Source organism: Thalassophryne amazonica, chromosome 7 (assembly GCF_902500255.1).
Source record: "Thalassophryne amazonica chromosome 7, fThaAma1.1, whole genome shotgun sequence".
In the NCBI taxonomy this organism is placed as follows: domain Eukaryota; kingdom Metazoa; phylum Chordata; class Actinopteri; order Batrachoidiformes; family Batrachoididae; genus Thalassophryne; species Thalassophryne amazonica.
Genome location: NC_047109.1, coordinates 97,753,062 through 97,774,752, shown reverse-complemented (window position 1 = coordinate 97,774,752; position 21,691 = coordinate 97,753,062). Strand labels below are relative to the sequence as shown.

The following is a 21,691-nucleotide window of genomic DNA, read 5'->3' as shown; positions in this document are numbered from 1 at the left end:
AGTGCAAACAAGGGAGCAGCCGAAGGGACTGACTTTCAGATCGTGAACAGTCACACATGGTTTGAAGAAATAAACAGTGTTAGGATGTATGTATGATGGTAAAAACAAATAAATTAACCCCTACCACCTGCCTCATTTTGGTTTGTCAGTATCTCACAAATAAAAAGTGAAATTTCACATCGATGGGATATACATGCTTAGAAATGTATAATGTGATCTAAGTACCACAACAATAAAGTAATATAATTTGAGCAATTCACTTTTTGATTACATTATTATCAAGTAAAACAAAACAGTAAAAGGACAAAACAGTAAAAACAGTAAAAGGACTTTTACTGAAGTGTATAGAAACAAATAATGTAGGAGGATATGAGAAAGAAAAAGAAGTACCATGTGAAGTTAATGTCAAAATTACACCATCTCAAAATATGCAATAAAAACTATATAATTATACTTTCACGATGTATTTCAGAACCACAACACAAACAATGAATATGTTAAACCTTCCTCTGAACATTCTGGCATTCATGCGAACACACCAGGGTAAAAATTCTACTGTATAACCAGTGATGAATTCAAATATGAACACCTGCAGCGCAAAGAAAAAATACAATGTGATTTGACATAACTCTTCTGTCTGAGAAACAATGAAAATTATTTTGCTTCCACTGGACTGCTCCCCTCACATTAAATACCACAGGCTGTTGGCTATAAAAAGAAAATTAAAATAAAAAATGTTTGAAACATTTAAAAAGTAGTTTACATGTAATGCATTCAGAATATATAAAATTTTCACGTTCTGAATTAACTGACAAAAATATAGAACTTTTTCACAACATTCAAATTTTTTGAGACACACCCAGATGGGTCAAAGTACCGTGTGATCCAAACTCCACAAATGCTGTTCACACTGGACACGGTGATGTAATCGATCATCAGAAGAGCCACTGTGATCCTTCCATTCATTCATTAATATTCTATACCTGCTGACTCCAATTAAGGGGCATGGGGTGAGGGCTGGAGCCTACTCCAGCAGTCATAGAGCGTGAGGCGGGGTACACCCTGGACAGGACTCCAGTCTATCACAGGGGCCACATATAGACAATCTTTCCTGTCTGACTAAAAGAACTGTTGAAATAGTTAACTTAAGAAGACAGTATGAAATTTCACAAATGTATATAAATAAATATAGACAATCTCATTCACAGCCACAACTACAGTCAATTTAACATTTGCAAATCACCAAACATGCATGACTTTGGATGTGGGAGGAAACCGGAGCAACCGGAGGGAACCCACACAAACACGAGGAGAACATCCATGAAGAAAGGACCAGGTGGGAAGCGATCCCATGACCTTCTCGCTGTGAGATAGCAGTGCTAACCACTAAGCCACCGAGCTTTCCAGATGCACGTTGTTGTTGTAGTCCATTCAGCTGCTTCCATTTTGTTCGGGGTCACCACAGTGGATACAGCCAGATCCGCATTGGCATTTGGCACAAGTTTCATGCCCTTCCGGATGCAACTCCAGTGTAACCTGGAGAAACACACACAGCTGCTGGTGTTCCAAAGAGGTCTACCATCCAAGTACTAACCAGGAACTGCACTGCTTAGCTTTTGAGATCTGACGGGATCAGGCTTACAAAGAGCAGATCGGCTGCAGCTTTCCAGATGCACATAAATCTTAAATTTACCTGAAGACTTATTTGAATCATGTAGATGAACCAATACTTTTATGTTCTACCATTTTTGATGAAAACTGGCCACAAAAAAAAAAAAAAAATCACCACACGCTTATACTTTGATTTGTTACTTCAGAGGATAACTCATGAGATATACTGGCTGTATTCTTCTGTGCTGTTCTAGTTATTCAGTGACTCATTAAGGCTGGCTGACATGAGATTTAAGATAAGTTTTAGAAGCCAGCATACACATTAAAGAAGACGTCTTGACCGCAAGAAACAAGGAAAAGAAATATAGCATAAGAAGCGTGCATTTTTCCACACTGCGCTCTTGCTGGCAGGTCAGATTTTCTGGCCTGACTCTACGGGATTCTTCCACAACTAATACCACTGCCAGGACAAGATGAATTAGACCTTCTCTTTCACACACATTAACAAATGCACACACACACACACACGCACACATGTGCGCACTTGTATTTTATAATGCTTCGACTGTCTCACACATCAACACTATCTTTTTCTTTTTGTAATATGATGCACCTCATCCGTCAAGACTTGACTTTATTTTTTCTAACTGAATTCTGTTCTCTTATCATTTTTCAGACAATGAAGAAACAGTTTTTTTAGGGCATTGAAACTATTACATTATTCTTATCATACTGCACATGTGACTTGGTAGAAATCTTGCAGACTGAATAACAATCCCGTGCATTCTGATAGCAAAAAAATCCATTACAGTGAGCTATACATAATAATGCTGTGGTGTTACTGTTATTAAATAGAGCCAACAAAACAAAGAACATCTCCAAGAAGTGAAAAATCATGAGTGCTTTTCTCTAGAAAGCTGCCAATGTATGTTTATTTAAATAAGTGCTTTAGAGCCAACGTAAGAGCCGATGTACAGAACACAGTCTCTGTTGTGCATCATGTGGGAACAGCTCCATCATGACTATTAAAAAGCAGAAGTTAAGATGTTTCATCCACTGGTTCTGTGTATAGAATTTCCAAGAAATATGATTCACATTCACATGGGCTCATTGCTCTGCTCCACCATTTCAATGCGACTTGCTTTTTATAGTACGGCACACAGCTCTGAAGCAACAGTTGCATATTTGATTGTAAGTAGAATCTTTTATTTAACTGAGATTGTATCCCAAAAATGAATAGTCTATTGTGCTTGGCATCTTCATCACTATAAAGCATCTTCACAAGTATAAAAAGAGACATGTAACATTTTGGCTTATCGTTCCTCACTAAACAGTGAGTTTCACAAACATCGATTTTGGTGCATCTCCCGTGGACGCTGCATCACCTGCAAATCTGTAATAGGGCTGGACCGGTGCTTTACATATTTGTCTTATTATAAGCAAACTAACGCGTTGCCTGTGGGTATCCACGGGCTGTAGATTGGGTAGTGTTTATAAAATAGGTAGCTGACATTTTTCAAGGGTGGTAATAAATTATGCAAAGTTTCTATAATGAGTTCTAATGGCATGTGAGTCCAGAATGTTTTTAGAACCTCAGACCTCAACAGCTGTTAGAAGAACTCAACCCGTTTATTTAGTGTTAATTACGCAATTTTGTTGTTAATTTACTGTCTTAATGTATTTATAAATTGTTTAGGTTCTTGTTATCATATACACATTATTATTATTACTTCTATTTTGCCATTTGATTTTTAAGTGGCCCGCACTGGAAATAAGTGTTTTCACTTTCTTGTGTCATCCATCTATTGTTCAGTGTTTTTAGCTAACATATCTAGCTTCTCTAAAAATATGAATCCTTTCAATGTTCCGTTCTGGTGGCGTTCATCCTTGCCCCAAAATACATAAGCATACTAAATGGCAAATGCCAGCTGTTCCCAGTTTGTCCGTGATCGAAATTGCACGCACACAAACACACATGCATGCTTTTATTTTTACACACCCACAAACAGAGATGGTGGCAGAAGGCATCAAACGCACTATCCTTCTCATTCATGGTAATGGCAACACGACACTTAACTCACTCATGGTAACAGCAACATGACACTTAACTAAACTGACTAAACCAATTGAACTGCAAAAACACAATAAATCATTAACGCTAACAACACTGTTAAACTAACATAAACCACAGTAACAACATTTAAAACCACAAAACCCTGAACTCCCATGGTGCACTGTAAGCACAATGTCCATTGTTCACTGTTGTTAGCTAACATTGCTAATTTCTCCAAAAACATTAGTCCCATCAACTTTCCGTTTTTGCAGCGTTCATCCTTGACCAAAAATACATAAACATACCAAATGGCAAATGTCAGCTCTCCACAGTATCAAAGCCATACACATGCAGGCATGCACGCACGCACACAGAGGCCACTTGGCTATTATAATATAGATAAACAATAACATTAAAATGCATGTTCTTCAGCTTTAGTCAGATATAAAATTTCTGACAGTATTTTTTAAAATATTGTCAGAAATTTACTATCTTTCTATTTTCTATCTTTGACTAAAGCTGAATGACTTTGAGGGTAAAGATTAAAATCTTTACACTGTTTTATGATAACAGTAAAAAGTACAAGAGCATAAGATGACCAGAGGCAAGATGACAATCGAAGACCAAATGAAATTTAAAAATATAGATGAAGAGGGGGATGGAAGAGAGGGGGAAGAATCAGCGGCTTCATTTAAGCTTCATTTATTCATTTAAGCTGACATTTTGGTCAGTTTTAAAACATAAATTTAAGGACTTTTTCTGTTGCTGAGCAAAAACACACAAACAGTTTTGTCAGTTTTAAAACTTGCTGTGTGAGATAATGTGGGCTGCACAAAATGAAGCTATCAACATTTCTGCTGACTCTGCTGTCTGGCTTGCTCTTAAAATGTGCATACACTGATTTATGCAGGCTTTTGTGTGTGTGTGTGTGTGTGTGTGTGTGTGTGTATGCGGGCGCAGGCATTGCATATTCTTATGTGAATGATTGCTTGTAATATGCACATTAATTAAAATTTATTTTTATACTGAATATCACTGATCTGTATATAACACTGGATAGCTCATTGGCCAGTATTTTTGAAGCAAATCAGCCGCCATATTACCACTCGCATGTTCCGCTCCTGAATAGTCTTTTCTATTGATCTTTCGGGCCCCTTCACACATATTGCGAATAAGTACAACTCAGGGTGACTCACGGCGAAGCAGCTCGTAAGAGCAAACCATGAAACATTGTGCCGACGGGCAGGCATGTACGATCCCAGTGGGATGATTCGTGCACGCAACGGTGTCTTTCGAGCTGCAGCTGCTTGCACTCTGTTCCATGGGACGAAGTGCACCACATTGCGCCGCTGATGTAGAGGAAAATAAAATAAAAACCAGCTGGTACGTGTGGAACCACATCGCGCCGCTGCTGTGGAAAAAAAAAATACATGCCACCCACGGGATTCATGCCTATACTTTACTGATTGCCAGTCCAAAACTTTACCACTGAGCTACCGTCACTGGCCTGTAAACAGTGTGGGAAAATGCCTGAAATCAACAAAGAGATGAACGTATTTAAAAAAAAAAAATAAAACCACACACCATAAAAAACACAGCATTTCATTGAATCCCTCTTATCAACATGATTCATACAAACATGATCCATCTGTTCCTCTGCAGATGACCCATGGTCATAGATGTACAGTCACGAAATGACATGAATGAGATGCAGGGCACTCTGATCATGTCCACATCTGCTGTCCAGCCAGCCAGTCCCATTCGTGTGTCCTGCCCGACACGTGTGTCTTGTGTACGGCATGCCACAGGACTGACACTGCGTCATGTGGAACAGAGCTCACATGGGTGACATGACAGTCAGATCACCTGCTGTGTGCTATGATCTGATGGTCCGTTTTAACATGGGGGCAGCCTGTCAATGTGCACGCCGTGCGCGGGCTCGCTCACTGCAGCCCGTCGCCACAGCAATATATGTTTTATTTATGTCCACCATGAGGACAGCGAGCAGACACACATGCGTCACAGTGGGCAGTTGTTAGTCCAAGTCCACCCAAACACAATACGTGTTGTCCAGCAGTGACATCCAGATCCACAGCTGCTCCTGTCGGCGGCTACACCTCCTGTCAGTTTAGCGCACACATCAACGTGTCACTGTGTCTGTTTGCAAAGCCACACTCATGGGGCACTTAAACAAATTTTATATCCAGCCCGACAGTAATTGTCTGCAGACTGTTGTCATGTTAATACTATGAATGGCCACACATTTTCTAAGTGCCATGCGAGCGGTGTTAGATGTTCGTGTGTGTCACCTGGACTTTGGCCGACACCTGCCGTGAGAGCGTTCGATGGGTTTGCACGGCACACACTCTCTTTCAGCCGCTGGTGTGCCCAAATAGTTATAGCAACAGGAGTATGAGGCATTGGATGCAGCTACGATTTTACACGTTTTGCATACAATTCCTGCTTCATGCGCACTTAATGTGCAATTCGACCAAATTCACACTATGTGTGAAGGGGCCATTAACCATGCACACGCAACTTTATTCCTTGTGATTGTGCCCAAAAATGCCTTCATGTGCAGCTATAAACTGCACAATTCGCCAGTTCAAAGGCTGTGGACGAACAGCTCACCTGTGAGTATGATTGAAATGGAAAGTAATGAACAATAATTTGAAGAATTCTATCCCTTATTGCAGCATATAGACATAGATAATAATAGTGATAATAATAGTAAGTGGCTTGTGTGTAGCCACATGTTGAGTTTTGTGTTGGACAAACTATTTTAAGACATTTATTCTACTTGTACACAGTTTTGGAGCTTTAAGCGTTGTTGTTAGGAGCTTTATTACCAATATTAGGCTGAAGCTCATAGAGCTGTGTGTAATAAATAGTCATTGCAATAGAAAACCAACTCTCCTGTAACAGTTAAGTAGTGTTTTAATCTTTCAGTGCAGCTATTAAAAAATCCACTATTGCTATATTATCCATCATGACTTTTGTTATCCATCGACTTTTGTTCTTGTTCCCTTTTGTTCATGATGTGGTATACACACACCCACACACGCGCGCGATACACATGCACGGCACACGTGTTGAGGGGAGGTACTCCGGTACGCCACATGCGTGTTGCTTGGCAACTCCACACTTGTGGGGGCACTTAGACAAATTTCACAGCCAGCTCAAAATTGGTCGTGTGCTCACTATTTTCGTGCTAACAGCACGTAAAGCCACACATTTTCTAAGTGTCCAGCAAGCGCTGTTAGATGTTCATGTGTGTCACCTGGAATTTGGCCGACACCTGCCTTGAGAGGGATCAAATGGGCTCTCACAGGCCACCCTCTGTCTTTCAGCCACTGGTGTGCGCGAATAGTTGTAGTGACAGGTGTACGAGCTGTTAGACACAGCTCCGATTTTTCATGACTGGCATGCAATTCGTCCTTTGTGCGCTATTCAGCTTCAATTGTGTTATGTTTGAAGGGGCCCTTAGGAGGGATGAAGGTTACATTAACTGGAGAACAAAAGAAGTAAATGAGAGAATCGGCTCGGTTATTACTATAAATTGTTGACGTTCTAATAAACTGTCTGTGTGTGGTCCAGATAACTTGCAAGTGGTAAGATGGTCACGTGTTTGCTTCAGCGGTTTGTACAGGGTGTGTGTGGCAATGAGCACACAGAGACTGCAGTGTTATATACAGATCAGTGATGTATATACATACAGTACTGTTGCAAAAGATTTGTGTTTGCATTTTACTACAAGAGGCATTTTATCCTTTGGTATGCCAGTTGCACACCAAATTTGCCACTTCCAGCGCTAATTGATCTATTTATTTAAATCAAAGGTTAAACAGTTTTTGAAAAAAATTGTTATAGTAAACAAACAGATTAAAAAGTTGAGTTTGTAAGTGTATTTTTTTTTTATCATAAAGACAACAAACAGGTGCGGATCATTAAACAATCATACTTTGTTTATATCAAACTGATTAACTGAACTTAATTTTCTTAGAAAATTACAGAATAAATTTACATTTTAAAGAAATGTCAATTAAAAGCTCTTTGCCATTGAATTCATTTGATTTTTAGTTATGACCATTTACTGAACATAAAAGTAACTGCAGTCGAATGGAAGGATTACATTTATGAAAATATAATTTTTTGATAGAACCTACAATGTCTTCTATATTTCAATTACCAATAACTGTGTTGTCTTTCAGCTGCCCCCTATGCATTCAGGATTGCCATAGCTAATCCAGTACATATCCACTTTGAGATTTGGCACAAGTTTCATGCCCGATGTAACTCCAGCTTTATGTGGAGAAACAAACACAGCCCTTGTTTTTCTAAGAGGTCTCCCATCCAACTGCTATGCAGGATGCACTCTGCTTAGCTTCTGACATCTGACAAGGTCAGGCTCACACAGAGCAAACTGACTGCTTGAACTATCAATCATAACATTTTTAATTCAGATGGATAACTTTTCTTCTTTTCTAATTTCACATTAAAGCCACAGAGGGGAAAATGTAAGCAGAAAATATATGAAATACGAACGATGGAGACATTACTGATATCTGTTAGATAACTTGGCAAATGCCATGTAGCTCAGGAGATCACCATATATTTTTCTATAGTCAGCGCAGACTTAACATATGTTTAACAGATGGCTAACACAGACAACCCTTCACATCTACACATTTTAGAGTTTCCAGTTCATCTAACTTGCATCTTTTTGGACTGAGGGCACTGTGTGCCTGGAGAAACCAAAGCTTGGTGGGGAGAACATGCAGAACCCCACACAGCCATGGTGGCTTTAATCATAGGTCCTTCTTGCAGTTTAACCTACATGCACTCAGACAAAAGACAAAACCATCTTCCATTAGAATCACATTAGTTCCCCTTTTGTTTGGAAAGATTCTTGTGTCTAACACTGGCTGGAACCCCTGCAAGCCGTCCTCATATATGTGACACAACTCTGCATTTAGTTAAGATGAACATTCTGCAAATGACCAAATATTGTATGTCACAGGTAATTATTTATACCTCAGTGACATTGCAACAGGTATAACATTACTGCAGAGCTTTGCAAATGTTCAAAAATGTGATTAAACAGCATCATTATCATCCAGATGGTCACTGGTGAACTTCAAATGGGCCTGGACATGTGCTGGCTTGAGCAGGGGGACCTTGCGTGTCCTGCAGGATTTTAAACCATGACGGCGTTGTGTGTTACTCATGTAATCTTTGTGACTGTGGTCCCAGCTCTCTTCAGGTCATTGATCAGGTTCTTCTGTGTAGTTCTGAGCTTTCTCAGAATCATCTTTACCCCACGAGGTGAGATCTTGCATGGAGTCCAAGACCGAGGAAGAATGACAGTCATCTTGTGTTTCTTCCATTTTCTAATAATTACACCAACAGTTGTGCCTTCTCACCAAGCTGCTTGCCTGTTGTCCTGTAGTCCATCCCAGCCTCATGAAAGTCTACAATTTTGTCCCTGGTGTCCTTAGACAGCTCTTTGGTCTTGGCCATGGTGGACAGGTTGGAGTGTGATTGATATAGTGTGTGGACAGGTGTCTTTTATACAGGTAATGAGTTCAAACAGGTGCCATTAATACAGGTCAAGAGTGCAGAATAAGAGGGCTTCTTAAAGAAAAAATAACAGGTCTGTGAGAGCCAGAATTCTTGCTGGTTGGTAGGTGATCAAATACTTATTTCATGCAATAAAATGCTAATTAATTATTTAAAAATCATACGATGTGATTTTCTGTTTTGCTTTTTTTTTAATTCTGTCTCTCACAGTTGAAGTGTACCTATGATAAAAATTACAGACCTTTCCATTCTTTGTAGGTGGGAAAACTTGCAAAATCAACAGTGGCTCAAATACGTATTTGCCTCACTGTATATGCACAACCGGTCAAAAGTTTGGACATACTTTCTCTTTCAACCTGTTTGTCCTTGGACAAGACACTTAATGTACATTGTCTCAGACCACCCAGCTGTAAACGGGTAAATGGGTACTGGCATCATCTGGGGATGTAACCTGCATTGGGCTGGAATCACCAGAATTGTAGACGCTCATCCACTTGATGCTATGGAACCCAAAGATAAGCACAGGCACCAACAGACCTCAGGGCCTACATAGAAATTAGACATATGACCTTGATATGACCTGTGTCGTAAGAAGACAGTTTACGGACTTTTATCTACAAAATGTTACTGAAACTGCTTTTGCATTTTTTGAAGATAATAGACATGACAGACAAACCAACACACAGACAGAAATACATGAACATTACAACAGCCTCTTTCCACTTTGAGGCTTAAAATGTATACTGAACATTGTTCTGTCTTATTATGCTGTTCTATTTTTGTCTGTTTGTTTGCTTAGATTCCCATTATTTCTTCTTTTGTGCTCACTTCCCCTTCATCAACCTGTTTGTTTCTCTGTATGTGTTGAATGTGTGCTTCACTGAACAGTGACAGATCCTGCCAAGTATGTCTGCTTTCACTCAAGAAGTCTTCATAACACATGCACGCACATACAGGCGCACAGTAACACTCATCTTATTCACTTGTCATCCTGTCTCATTGGAGACATAGTACAGCACTGCTGGCCAGCCAGCCAGTCTTCTGCACCAGTTTCCTCCCTGAACAACTCATGTTCTCCAACAGCAAGACAGAAAACAATGGAGGAGACCAAAGGCAAAGAGAATGATGGACAGAGACTCCCTGACATTTACAGAATTGAGATTTTAAAAAAGGAAAAGAGAGGGAGAAAGAAAATGAGCTGCTCTCTGTTTCTGTTTTCAGCAAAAATCCAGAGATGCTGTAAAGAAGCTCAGCTGCAGCTGAAGGCGCAGCAGCAAGAGCAGCTATGGAAGACTTATGCATGAAGACTCTCCACATGCAGAATGCATGTCCAGCAGATGATTTGCTATTTTTCTACATTCATCAGGAAAATCCATTAGAATGTTTTGTGATGTGTGAACACACAATAATTTATGATAATGAGGTAAGTGTTTATTTTGCATCAGCCAGTGGTTATATTTCAGCCTAAAGAATTCTGAAATAGGAATGATTCACTCACTGAGTGGTGGTGGCCAAAGTAATGTTAATACTTATGCAGCAACAGCATTTGCATCACTGTTAATGTCATAATTTATTTTTCATAAAACACTTTCTCATCTCAAGTGAGCCGAAAATCGTCTTTCATTGAGGAAATCCATTTTTTATACATATATAAAAAAATTTGCCTTTTCTGTTTAATATGATTAATTTGCTAGAATATAATTTACAAAAATCTATTTGAATTAAGGTCCCGGTCGCTGGAAAACAAAATAAATTTCTTTCTTTCTTTTTTTTTTTGTAAGGATAATCCATTCCAAACATTTTTCTTTTCTATCCTTTCTAGCTGTGTAGTATGAGGCCACTTGTGATTTGTTTTAAATGAAAAATTGTGGAAAATACCCGTGAAAATAAATTGTGGATTTATTCCTGTTATTATGACACTTGTAGGTACAGTTACTTTTACGGAAAAGAAAACGTGACATGTGATGTCTCAGCTGGTTATTGAAGTCATTTAGATGGCACTGATAAAGAGTAGCACCGATTACTAATTTGTATTTTTATTGGGGGGGGTGGAGAGAGACTAATTTTGACTGCAACATAAATACTGGTCACTGCCACTTTATCTTTAGAGACAGATGTGAGGTCTTAAATGGTGATGAAATGTACAGTTTCATTCTCAGTCTGCTGACTCCAATATTATGAAAATAAAATCCAGTAAGAGAGAGAGAGAGAGAGAGAAAGGAAAGGAAGAGAGCACCTGCACAAATATTCACTGCAACAGTGCTGACAGGTCAAGAGAAAACATCAAGGCTATGAGAACCTAAAAAAGAAAAAAACACCCAACAAGCTGCCCAGCCACGAAAACTTTAATATACCACTGATCTTTCGCTTTTCAGTGTCTTTCTCAGCACCTTCTTGATAGGCGTCTTGTCCCCCCTCTCCCCCTACCCCTTAAACAGCAAAATAGAATTTGTATCTGAAAAACTCTAAAAAAAAATGGCAAATGTTAGGCTTCTTTTTTTGGAATGGTGCATGCAAAAGCCATGTTAAACAGCAAGAAGAAATGCTTTCACACACCAGCAGCAGCCAGATTTCATATCCAAGATACATTTGTCACTGTTCAGCAGAATGCTGACATTTAAGACAATATAAGCATAAAATAGGATCGTCATCATTATACCCTTTTATTTTCCCAAAATCAATGACATGTGAGTTTCCAGCTCTGCATCAGAGACTGACCTTGTGAAAACTGCCATGGAAGATTTTTTTAATTCCGTTGTCTTCAAAGGTGACAGTCTGAAAGTCTCCTTTGTAGTCATAGTTGAAGAATGTCAAGGTCTTTCCAGAGTCTGCAGTGGGGGAGATACAAGAAGAAAAGGTTGATATACAGAAACACCTGCCGTGAATGTCACCATTTTTACTTGTGCTCCTACTCTGAATCTATAGCATCAGTGGTGGAAAGTAACCAAGTACATTTACTCAAGTACTATATGTAGAAATGGTAAATGCACTTTTCCGTGTAAATCAGAAGCTCAAAGCACTTTACAATGATGCCCTACATTCATCCATTCATAGGTTGATGTCATGGTGCTGCCATGGAAGGCGCTCATTACACACTGGGAGCAACTTGAGAATTAATAGCCTTGCCCAAGGGCCCTTAGTGATTTTCCAGCCTGACAGGGGTTTGAACAGAGGATTCCTTCGTCTCTAACCGACTGCCTAAATACTACACCATCGCCTCCCTGGTACCTTCTACTATACTTGAGTATTTCAATTTGGTGCCACGTCATACGTTTACTCCACTAAGGCAAATATTGCATTTTTTACTCCTCTACATTTATATGACAGCTGTACTGACTAGTTACTTTGTACATTCAGATTAGCAACAAAATATAATCCATAAGCAAATGATTAGATTAGATAAAACTTTATTGATCCCTTGGGAAGACTCCTTCAGGGCGAATCACAGCGGAACAGCTCGTATGAGCGAACCACGAAAACATTGAGCCGACAGGCAGGCGTGAAGGATCCCGCTGCGACATTGCAGGGGTATACACGAACGCACGCTTTGGGGAGGGCAGGGGGAAATGCGTGAAACACATGCACACGTGTTGTTGGGGGAGCTGACATTCTGGCACACCACATGTGTACTTGGCAACTCCACAGTCGTGGGGGCACAAATTTCACCACCAGCTCCAAAGTGATCGTCTGCTGACTGTTTTTGTGCTAACAGAGCAAATGGCCACACATTTTCTAAGTGCCAAGTGAGCGGTATTAGATTAGGTGTGTATCACCTGGAATTTGGCCGACACCTGCCACGAGAGGGATTGAATGGGCTCTCACACCGTACACTCTGTCTTTCAGCCGCTGGTGTGCGCAAATATTTGTAGCAACAGGTGTACGAGGCATAGGAGGCGGCTACGATTTTACACGTATTGCATACGATTCCTGCTTCATGCGCAATTCATGCGCAATTCGACCACATTTGTGCTATGTGTGAAGGGGCCCTAAGGATTGTCCTACAAGGTAACGACTAGACATTTTTGGCACTAGGTCTCTCTGATCTCTCTGAGGTAGTGCTAAAGGTCCTTGTGACCGAGGATCCTTGGATAGTGTTGGAGCGATTTTGTTTTAAAAGAACAGTTATTGAGGAAGACTCACATGAGACATACTACATCATGAAAGGAGGTACGCTGCTACATTATAGCCACATGTGCATGATGCAACATGCAAGTGGATCAGTATTGAGGACCCCAAAAGCCAATGGGGCACTAATATATTATAAATATATTACCAGGCTGCAGCAGACAGATACTGTTGGTCCTTGTGAGGTGTTGATGGACTGGGTGTCTGCCTGGGTGGTTGTCAACCAGAACTATTCCATAGTATTGTGAATTCAGTGATGTGTGGCCACGAGCACATGCTCCGGGACCAGATTATATCTGTAAGACTTTCTTAGTCCAATGGAGACATTCATGAGCTACCCAGCAGTATGCAAATTAATATATCAAGTATAGTCCTGCTCAGCATTATTGGCACCACTGAATATAAAGTAGAGAATTTAAAACATTTTCATAAATAAATGCAAATAAATCAATTTTGCATCACCATAATGTTTAATAAACTGTCCAAAGTTAGGAAAACAGTAACAGCACTCCTGGGACCTGGATGGCAACCATATGTTTACTCACATTAATTAGTGTTACGTGAAAACATGAAAGAAAGTCACAGTTTAAACTCACTGTCCAGGATTAGTCCGACCAATGGGTGGCTGTCCTTGTTCAGGATCTCCCACAGTGCAAAAGGCTCCTGTGGGGTCTCAGGAAGGAGGCGGAGCATCATAGAAATGGTGTAGTCAGAGGGCAAACCTTCAGGGTGAAGATACCTAGTGGGTGCAAGTGCAACACAGATGTAGTACTTAGATGTGTCCAAAACAATGTCACAAAGTATTTTTTTTAAAAACCTCCACTGTTTCTGTTCTTTCGCAAATGTTTTCAGAGCACTTTTAGTTGCCTCAGACACTCTTAGAATTCCAGGTTCTTTTTGATCACCGAGCTTTGGCTTTTTTTTGTGCAGCCGTCTGTGGGCACTTTAGTTCAAAATCAGTTCAAGCTTTCAAAGATGTGTCAGTGCGAATTTCTTGATGCAAATATCACAGTGTAGGAGGGTTGCAGGTTGAAGCTCGTTTCGATATAAAATAAGAAAAGAGCAAAGAGAAGAACAAAGAGAAAAGAAAGAACAGAATGCTCTCCCATGTTTTTCCTGCTATGACTTTCTGAATATTTTTTTGTTGTGGTGGAATAATGCTGGATGAGTCTGAATGCTTTGACCTGCAATATAAGCAGCTTTTATCTATTCAGCCAAAATATCACAACAGCTTTTGAAACGTCCCATGTATTGTCAAACAGGCAGCTCAGTGGGATACAAAGATGTAGACCTGGGTTCAGTGTTACCTTTCTGTGTCCTTGGACTAGACATTTCTTCTGCATTGTCCCAGTCCAGCCGGCTGTACATGGGTACACCGCCTTTAGATGGGGAAGTAACCTATGAATATATACTGTATATCAGATCTCCCTCTCACCCTCTGGAGAGGGTGGTATGTGTGTTCTTCAAGCTCAGGTCCCCTACCAGAGGCTTGGGTGTTGGAGGGTCCTGTGCAGCTGTTCCTAGGACTGCACTCTTCTTGTACTTGGAATCTGCTGGAGCCACTCCTTCCAGTTGGGGGGTTATAATTCCAAATGGTCCAACTACCACTGGGACACTTTGGACTTTACCTTCCACATCTGCTCTGGTTGTTCCTTCGTCCCAGAAACATCTTGATTTTCTCATGCACCATCTTTTTGATGTTGATGCCAGCTGGGATTGCCACATCTATCATAAGTGAGGTCTTATTTCCCTTGTCAACCACCACTATGTCTGGATGGTTGGCTAGCAGCTGCCTGTCTGTCTGGAATAAGTCCCACAGGACCTTAGCCCTGTCATTCTCAACCACCTTCGACGGTGTCTTCCATTGGGACTTGATGACTTCTAACCTGTCTGAAGCACAGATGTTGTTCCTGTGCACTATTCTAGACACTTGGTTGTGCAAATTGGAGTTTACCAAGGAAATTTGCACGTATTATCTTTTGAAATCCTCCTTGACTTCAATTGATTGTGGCTCAGGGGGTAAAGCCAGCCATTCTATAAATGAAAGGTTGGTTGGTGGTTCAATTTAAATTGATTTCATTTATACAGCGCCAAACTGCAACATAAGTGCCCCCAAGGTGCCACACAAGAATAAAGTTTATGCCGTACCCATCACCTGAACATCCACAGTGGTCAGGAAATACTCCCTCAGGCATTGCCACTATAGACTATGAGTATCTACATAACACAGCTGCCCCAATTCATACCTTCACCCCACTGAAAGGAAAAGCCTGACCAACATATCAGCATATCTCTCTGCAAGCAACTTTGAGCTTTGTGTTTTTCACCATCTCTAAGTTTAAACCTCCTTTGGATGCACAAGCCCAACGTCAGAGGCCTACAGAAAAGACTGTAACACCTTTAGCTTTTGTTAAGGCATTATTGATTTGGACTAGTTTATATTTACCAGTTCTTAAAATATATTTTATGACTCATGAAAATAACAGCTTTCAATTTAAATGTGACCATTTTGCTGAAACAAACATGCAATGAATTTAACAGTATACGTTGCTCTCTGGCGGGGCTTCTGAGTTGCTAATGGGTATCAGTCAGATTACTAATAGTGAAAAATAAATCATTTTCTTTCCCCAGATCCACCCAACAAATCTCATCCACCACTTCACAAAAAGAACCTTTCCCATTCTAAACATTAGAGTCTTTAGTGCTCCATCTTTCCATAAATTTGTAACTCCAGCTAAAGATCTTTCACTGACTTAATTGCTTCAGTCCATATTCATACAGCACTTGGTTTTGCGACATTAATGACTGATGAAGAAAGTTTTCAATATTAAATGTCCAATAAGCATCACAGCCAGTGCTTGATTCATAGTTCATGTGGGAGTTTCCAATGTTGAACAATTATTGTCTTGGCAGCAGATGGACCTGTCAGCCAGTTTTATGTCTCCTCTGTAAGACGGATAGCTTGGAGTCGTCATCGAGTTGATGAAGAGCATCGCCCATAGAGAAATTTGTAGCTGTTAGCTGAGAAATAGCTTTATTTATTCTCATCCAGAAATCATCCTCTTCTCAACATTCTCATAGGGTCTAAATAAATACATCCATCCGTGGGTTTACCAATTTCAGGAAGGGGTATACTTTAAGGGATTTTCTACAATTAGGTCAGAAAAACAGCCTTAATTACATTTGTTCTGCTTTCTTAAGATTTTAGTCCAATCAGCATGTGTATTACATTATGCTGACTTACCTGTTCCTTACTGCTTTTATTTAGTTTTATTTTATTTTTACCTCCACCAATGAAGTTAGAGGAGTTATGTTATCGTCCCTGTTTGTTTGTAACAAGCAACACCATAGCCACATTTATATTATCTGTTGCATGGATGTAAAACAGCAAGTTCAATAACAATAAAATATCTGAACTAATTTGTATAAGAATATCCATTTTCCATTATATCAGGAAGGGGTAAAAATCTGATTAATCCTGAACAAAATCAAATAACTTATTCCCAGTCACAGGACAAAAGCCAAGTTGATCATAATTAGATTTGGTGTTCTTAAGATATATTGCTAAAATACATATAGAGACCAAAGCAATCACAAAAGCATAGAAATTCAGTGGTAATGCTAACAAGAAATAATGAATTTACTGGGGAATAGGAAAAAAAAAACACAAACAACAGCAGACATTATAATTCTATAACATCCCAGAAATTTGATAGTGTCTTTGATTGCCAAATTTCTCAAGTGACAGAGTGAAGGCGCAACGAAAACATCAAATAAGTAGCATGAGCAGGTGAGACAAAAAGACAGTCTCAAGGATGCATTAGTAAAATGAGGCCAAAACTAGAAGTGGAAAACAAAACAAAACCAAATCCTCAAAAAGAGGATGGCAGTTGACCCATGTCGTATTGCAGCCTAAAACAAATCATAGCCATATGGTGGCTGCAGAGCTCCAGATGTTGACCACACTCACATTCGTCATAATTCATGACTCCACCCCACTGGAAAGAAAAAACCTCATGAGCACACAGGGACATATTTCTCCACAAAAATCAAAGTGCCTTCCTGATCTACATACGTCTAACTAACAAAGAGCATTCACTAGCAAAATAACATCAACTTCAGAATTACTTTCACTGCAGATGCATATTGCTTATGAAAAAAAAAAGATATTTTAGCAAATGTTAAAAACTAATATTAAATGCAAATGCTTAAAAACTGACAGACAAATATAATATATATATTACTGTAATGGAAGTTCAGCCATTTAAATACTTCAGATCACCATAAGGACATGCAGCACAGAATGGAGCAGGCATGAATTTAGTTTCAAATAAAATATTTGTGAGTTGATATTGAACCAGATTGTACATATGGACCATCACTCTTATGAACAATAACGCCATTTGACAAGTGAACGATTTGAAAAAATGAACGGGCAACAGTCTTCTCTTTATACTGTGTTCTTTACAATTAAGCAAAGTACAGATAACATAGAAATCAATGGGATACATAATATACACGGGGTGATTGAGAAGTTTTGAGCCTGACCCAGAAAAGGCAGGGCATGGTTCTTCATCTTTTGCATTCTAAGAAACCAACATTTCTCAACATTGTACCCAGTGAATCAAAACATTGCACATTCTCAAGAAATACTGGCTCCTCAGAATGCAAAAGATGGAGAACCACGCCCTGCCTTTCCTGGGTCAGGCTCAAAACTTCTCAGTCGCCCCTTGAAACAAGGAGAGTGCACCATCTGCACAAATCAAAGTTATGCAAATTCATTCTTTGATGATTCAGTGATACCATAGTTAGGGGTGTAACGATACACAAAAATCATGGTTCGGTATGTACCTCGGTTCTGAGGTCACGGTTTGGTTCATTATTGGTACAGTATGGGAACAAAATGCAAAACCTAAATTTGCTTGTTGTTTAAACCAACAATTTATTGTAACATTATGCAAAGACGAAAATAAAATAATTGCAAAGTACTGCCTGGTAATAAGTTAAATAAAATGTTCTCAAATAAACAACAAATGTATAAAATATTCTAAAAAATACATTCAAAATGCAGACACCAGCTCCTCTATTGTTTGAGGAAACTGTCCACTTTTAACACTGACAGAACCATGCTGATCTTGTTTTATCGTTCTTTATAGAATCAGTTTTATCCTTCTGTCTTGTTTCATGGTTTGGCAGAGTGTCCCTCAAAAACAAAAATTGTCTAAACCAAATTGTGAAATGGTCAAGTAAGCTGATTGGAGAGGCTCAGCTTCAGCCAGAATCCCTGTATATCAAACAGGTACAGAGGATATCTGGTTCAATTTTGAGAGACGACTCCCACCCTCTTCATAGTGAGTTTCAGCTGCTCCCCTCAGGTCGGAAGTTCAGGGTACCAGCTTGTAAAACTAAACGCTACAAAAACAGTTTTGTACCAGCAGCCATCAGTGCTGTAAACAAGTAACAGAAACTTAAATATAACTTTTGTATTTATTTTTTGTATAGTCTCTTTTACCTTGTTTTTATGAACAGCACATTTTTATTTTTATTTATTTATTTAGTTTTTTATCCTTTTGGCTCGGTATGATATGTTTTTAGACTTTTTATCTACTGATGTTTTAACTCATCTTGCTTTTACTCTATTTTGGGGCCATCCTTGTGGTTCTTTTAGCTTTTTAGCACTGTTGTTGCTTTGTCTTGTTCTGTGTTTTGCTGTGTGTTTACCAAACGAGATGACTCACTCACTGTAAACTAATTTTACCAAAGTGTATAACAATAAATTGAATCTGAATCTGAATTCTTAGTAAACAGCTTTTAACAAAACCTTTCCACAAGTAAAGAGCAGCACAACGGTTCTAGCATGAAGCCCTGTTCAATTGAACAGAAAGATTAACTCATCCAAAACTGTCACACTCTATAAGGGATTTTTTTTAAAAGAGAATTAATGTTAAAGAATCCCTTTGCTTTTGTACAATTTATTTTATTTTCTATCTCTTTCTATGTTTAATGTTTGTTAATATATCTTTATAAATAAAGTTTTGAAAACAAAAACATTGTGGGAGAGGCAAAAAAGTGAATAAAGCCACCTTTAAAATATTTAGAACTACAAATAAACTTGATTGTTGGTTTGTTTATTTATTTTTCCATTAGAATTGGCCATTACTTATTAAAATAAAATAACTTCACAAGGCCAGGGCTTCTCCAAGTCTTGGGATTATTTAATCACAGTGCAGCAAATGGGGTCAGTAGGATGAACGAGTCCGAGTGAGGAGGACTGTAGATATCCCTCCGCTCAGCGCTTTACAGGCTGCTGCAGGCTGCAGAGGAGGGGGAGACCCACTGCCGCTCGGTGACAACAGAGAGTTTCACTTTCAGTCGCCAAACATTAGAAAAGTCTCCGGTAATGCCAGGAAAAGTAGCTAGATTGTCGCTAGCGCTTTTGAGAAAAAAGTCATCAAGAGGGTTCAGAAAGTCGCCAGATTTAGCGAGAAAGTCACAAAGTTGGCAACTCTGAATGTAAACACATGCAACGCAAACTCACACATGAACAGCCCTGCACTGAACCGAACGTCCCATACCGAAACGGTTCAATACAAATACATGTACTGTTACACCCTTAACCATAGTACATGGTTGTGTTTGGTCTTCACATTTGAACAATCTTTTTAAAAATGGACACACTTTATCTTTGACTTACACAAACCACCTCCACCATGTTTAATCCATATTGGCTTCAAACAAAGTTAAACAGTTCTAGGTTTGACAAATTAAATTCACCCAAGATCAGAGATTACGTGAGCAATAGAAAAGTGACATATGACTTCATATTAGTGTCTAACAGTAACCACAGGTGTATCTAGCCATTATAAACATCCCCTATAAATAAACATTGTCAACAAAAGTTGACCTTGGCCTGTGACCTTGTCTTTCAACTGACTTTTTCTTTCTTTTTGTTGTCCTTCGCTGAACCTCAATCATTACACCATGTTTGGTACAAATCATATCAGAACTCCTCAAGTTATTTTGTTTACACACGGGCAGAGAGACAAAGGGCCAAAAACGACCTCTGTCTAGGCTACTGTTGCGCATTCACCAAGTGTGTTTTTGAGCTATCTTCTTGACAAAAAACAGACAAGCAAACAGGACTGAAAACTTTACCTTCTTGTTGGAGGGACCACAAGTAAAGTGTTCCTTTAAAGCACTAAAATTGGATTATTTCTAAAACAAAAATCTTCTGAAAACTACTTGTGTATATGGTACCTAAATTCATGCATACTAAAAGGTGTGGTCATGATTTCACTTACTTTGTGGGCTGTGACACCAGAGAATCACGGTGCAGCCTGTAACATGGGAAGCTGTTGAATGAACCTGGCTCCAGAGAAACTCCAGGTATGGTGCTGTACTCCCTCTCTATTAGCCCAAACTGCTCCATCATACGGAAACCTGCAGGACATAAGCCATCAATCGAGTCCTACTCAACTTCACCACAATAAGTCATTTCACCACCATCACAGTGCGGACCATCTTTATGTCAGTACTACTGACTTTGTTGGTGGAAAATAATGGAACATACACATGAATTTCTGAGATTGTTAGGTATTCTTGCTCTAGTTTGCAATAATTACCTGCTATCATGTTACCATTCATCATAACAGATGGACAAGCTGAAAGACAAAAGAGGCTTTAATCTGCAAAATTTTTAATAATTATGCATGAAAGAAAAAATATTCCATTAGTTAACCTCATCATTCTTTTTACATTTTGCACATTTTACCTCTGATGTTCACTAAGTGACTTCAAGCTGTCAGTTTATCTTTTATGAACACATAAATTGGGTTTACTCACTGGCAGTAGCTGCCTCACAGACGAATGTAATGAGCTGTTCCTCTATTTTCTTCACAGCATCCAAATCATCCACAAAGAAAACGTGTCTGTCACTGGGTTTACTGGCTATATTCACCAGTTCCCCGTAGTCCGCATCCGCAAAACCAATGGCAAAGATGATATAGCCTGGAAATGGAAATTAGCCACAAAATTCATAATGTATGCCATCTCACTGGAAATGAAGGGCCATCTGGAGAGGAAATCTCAACCAGTAACAATGATTATCACTTCTCTGATGTGTGTGCGTGTGTGTGAGAGACAAAAATACACATTTCAAATCAAGAGGTGAAGGGGCTGATATAAAAAATGTATACTGGATAGATACAAAAATGAAAGACAAATGCACACAAATTAGAATATTAATATTACTATGCATCAAGTATCAAAGCATGGTTTTATGAATGCTTTTAATTTCTTTTCTTTCCTTTTTTACTGTTAACA

General features: G+C 39.2%; 1 protein-coding gene across 1 annotated transcript in view; it reads right to left on the bottom strand.

Moving 5' to 3' along the window:
- The window catches only part of LOC117514639 (collagen alpha-1(XIV) chain-like), a 496,536-nt gene that overhangs the window by 112,849 nt on the left and 361,996 nt on the right, over positions 1-21,691 (bottom strand). The window contains exons 29-33 of the mRNA XM_034175192.1: positions 21,212-21,376; positions 20,992-21,030; positions 20,671-20,809; positions 13,966-14,108; positions 11,963-12,072 (exon numbers count right to left, since the gene is read on the bottom strand). Of these exons, the coding sequence (XP_034031083.1) occupies positions 11,963-12,072; positions 13,966-14,108; positions 20,671-20,809; positions 20,992-21,030; positions 21,212-21,376 (596 nt within the window). The remainder of the gene's footprint in view (positions 1-11,962; positions 12,073-13,965; positions 14,109-20,670; positions 20,810-20,991; positions 21,031-21,211; positions 21,377-21,691) is intronic.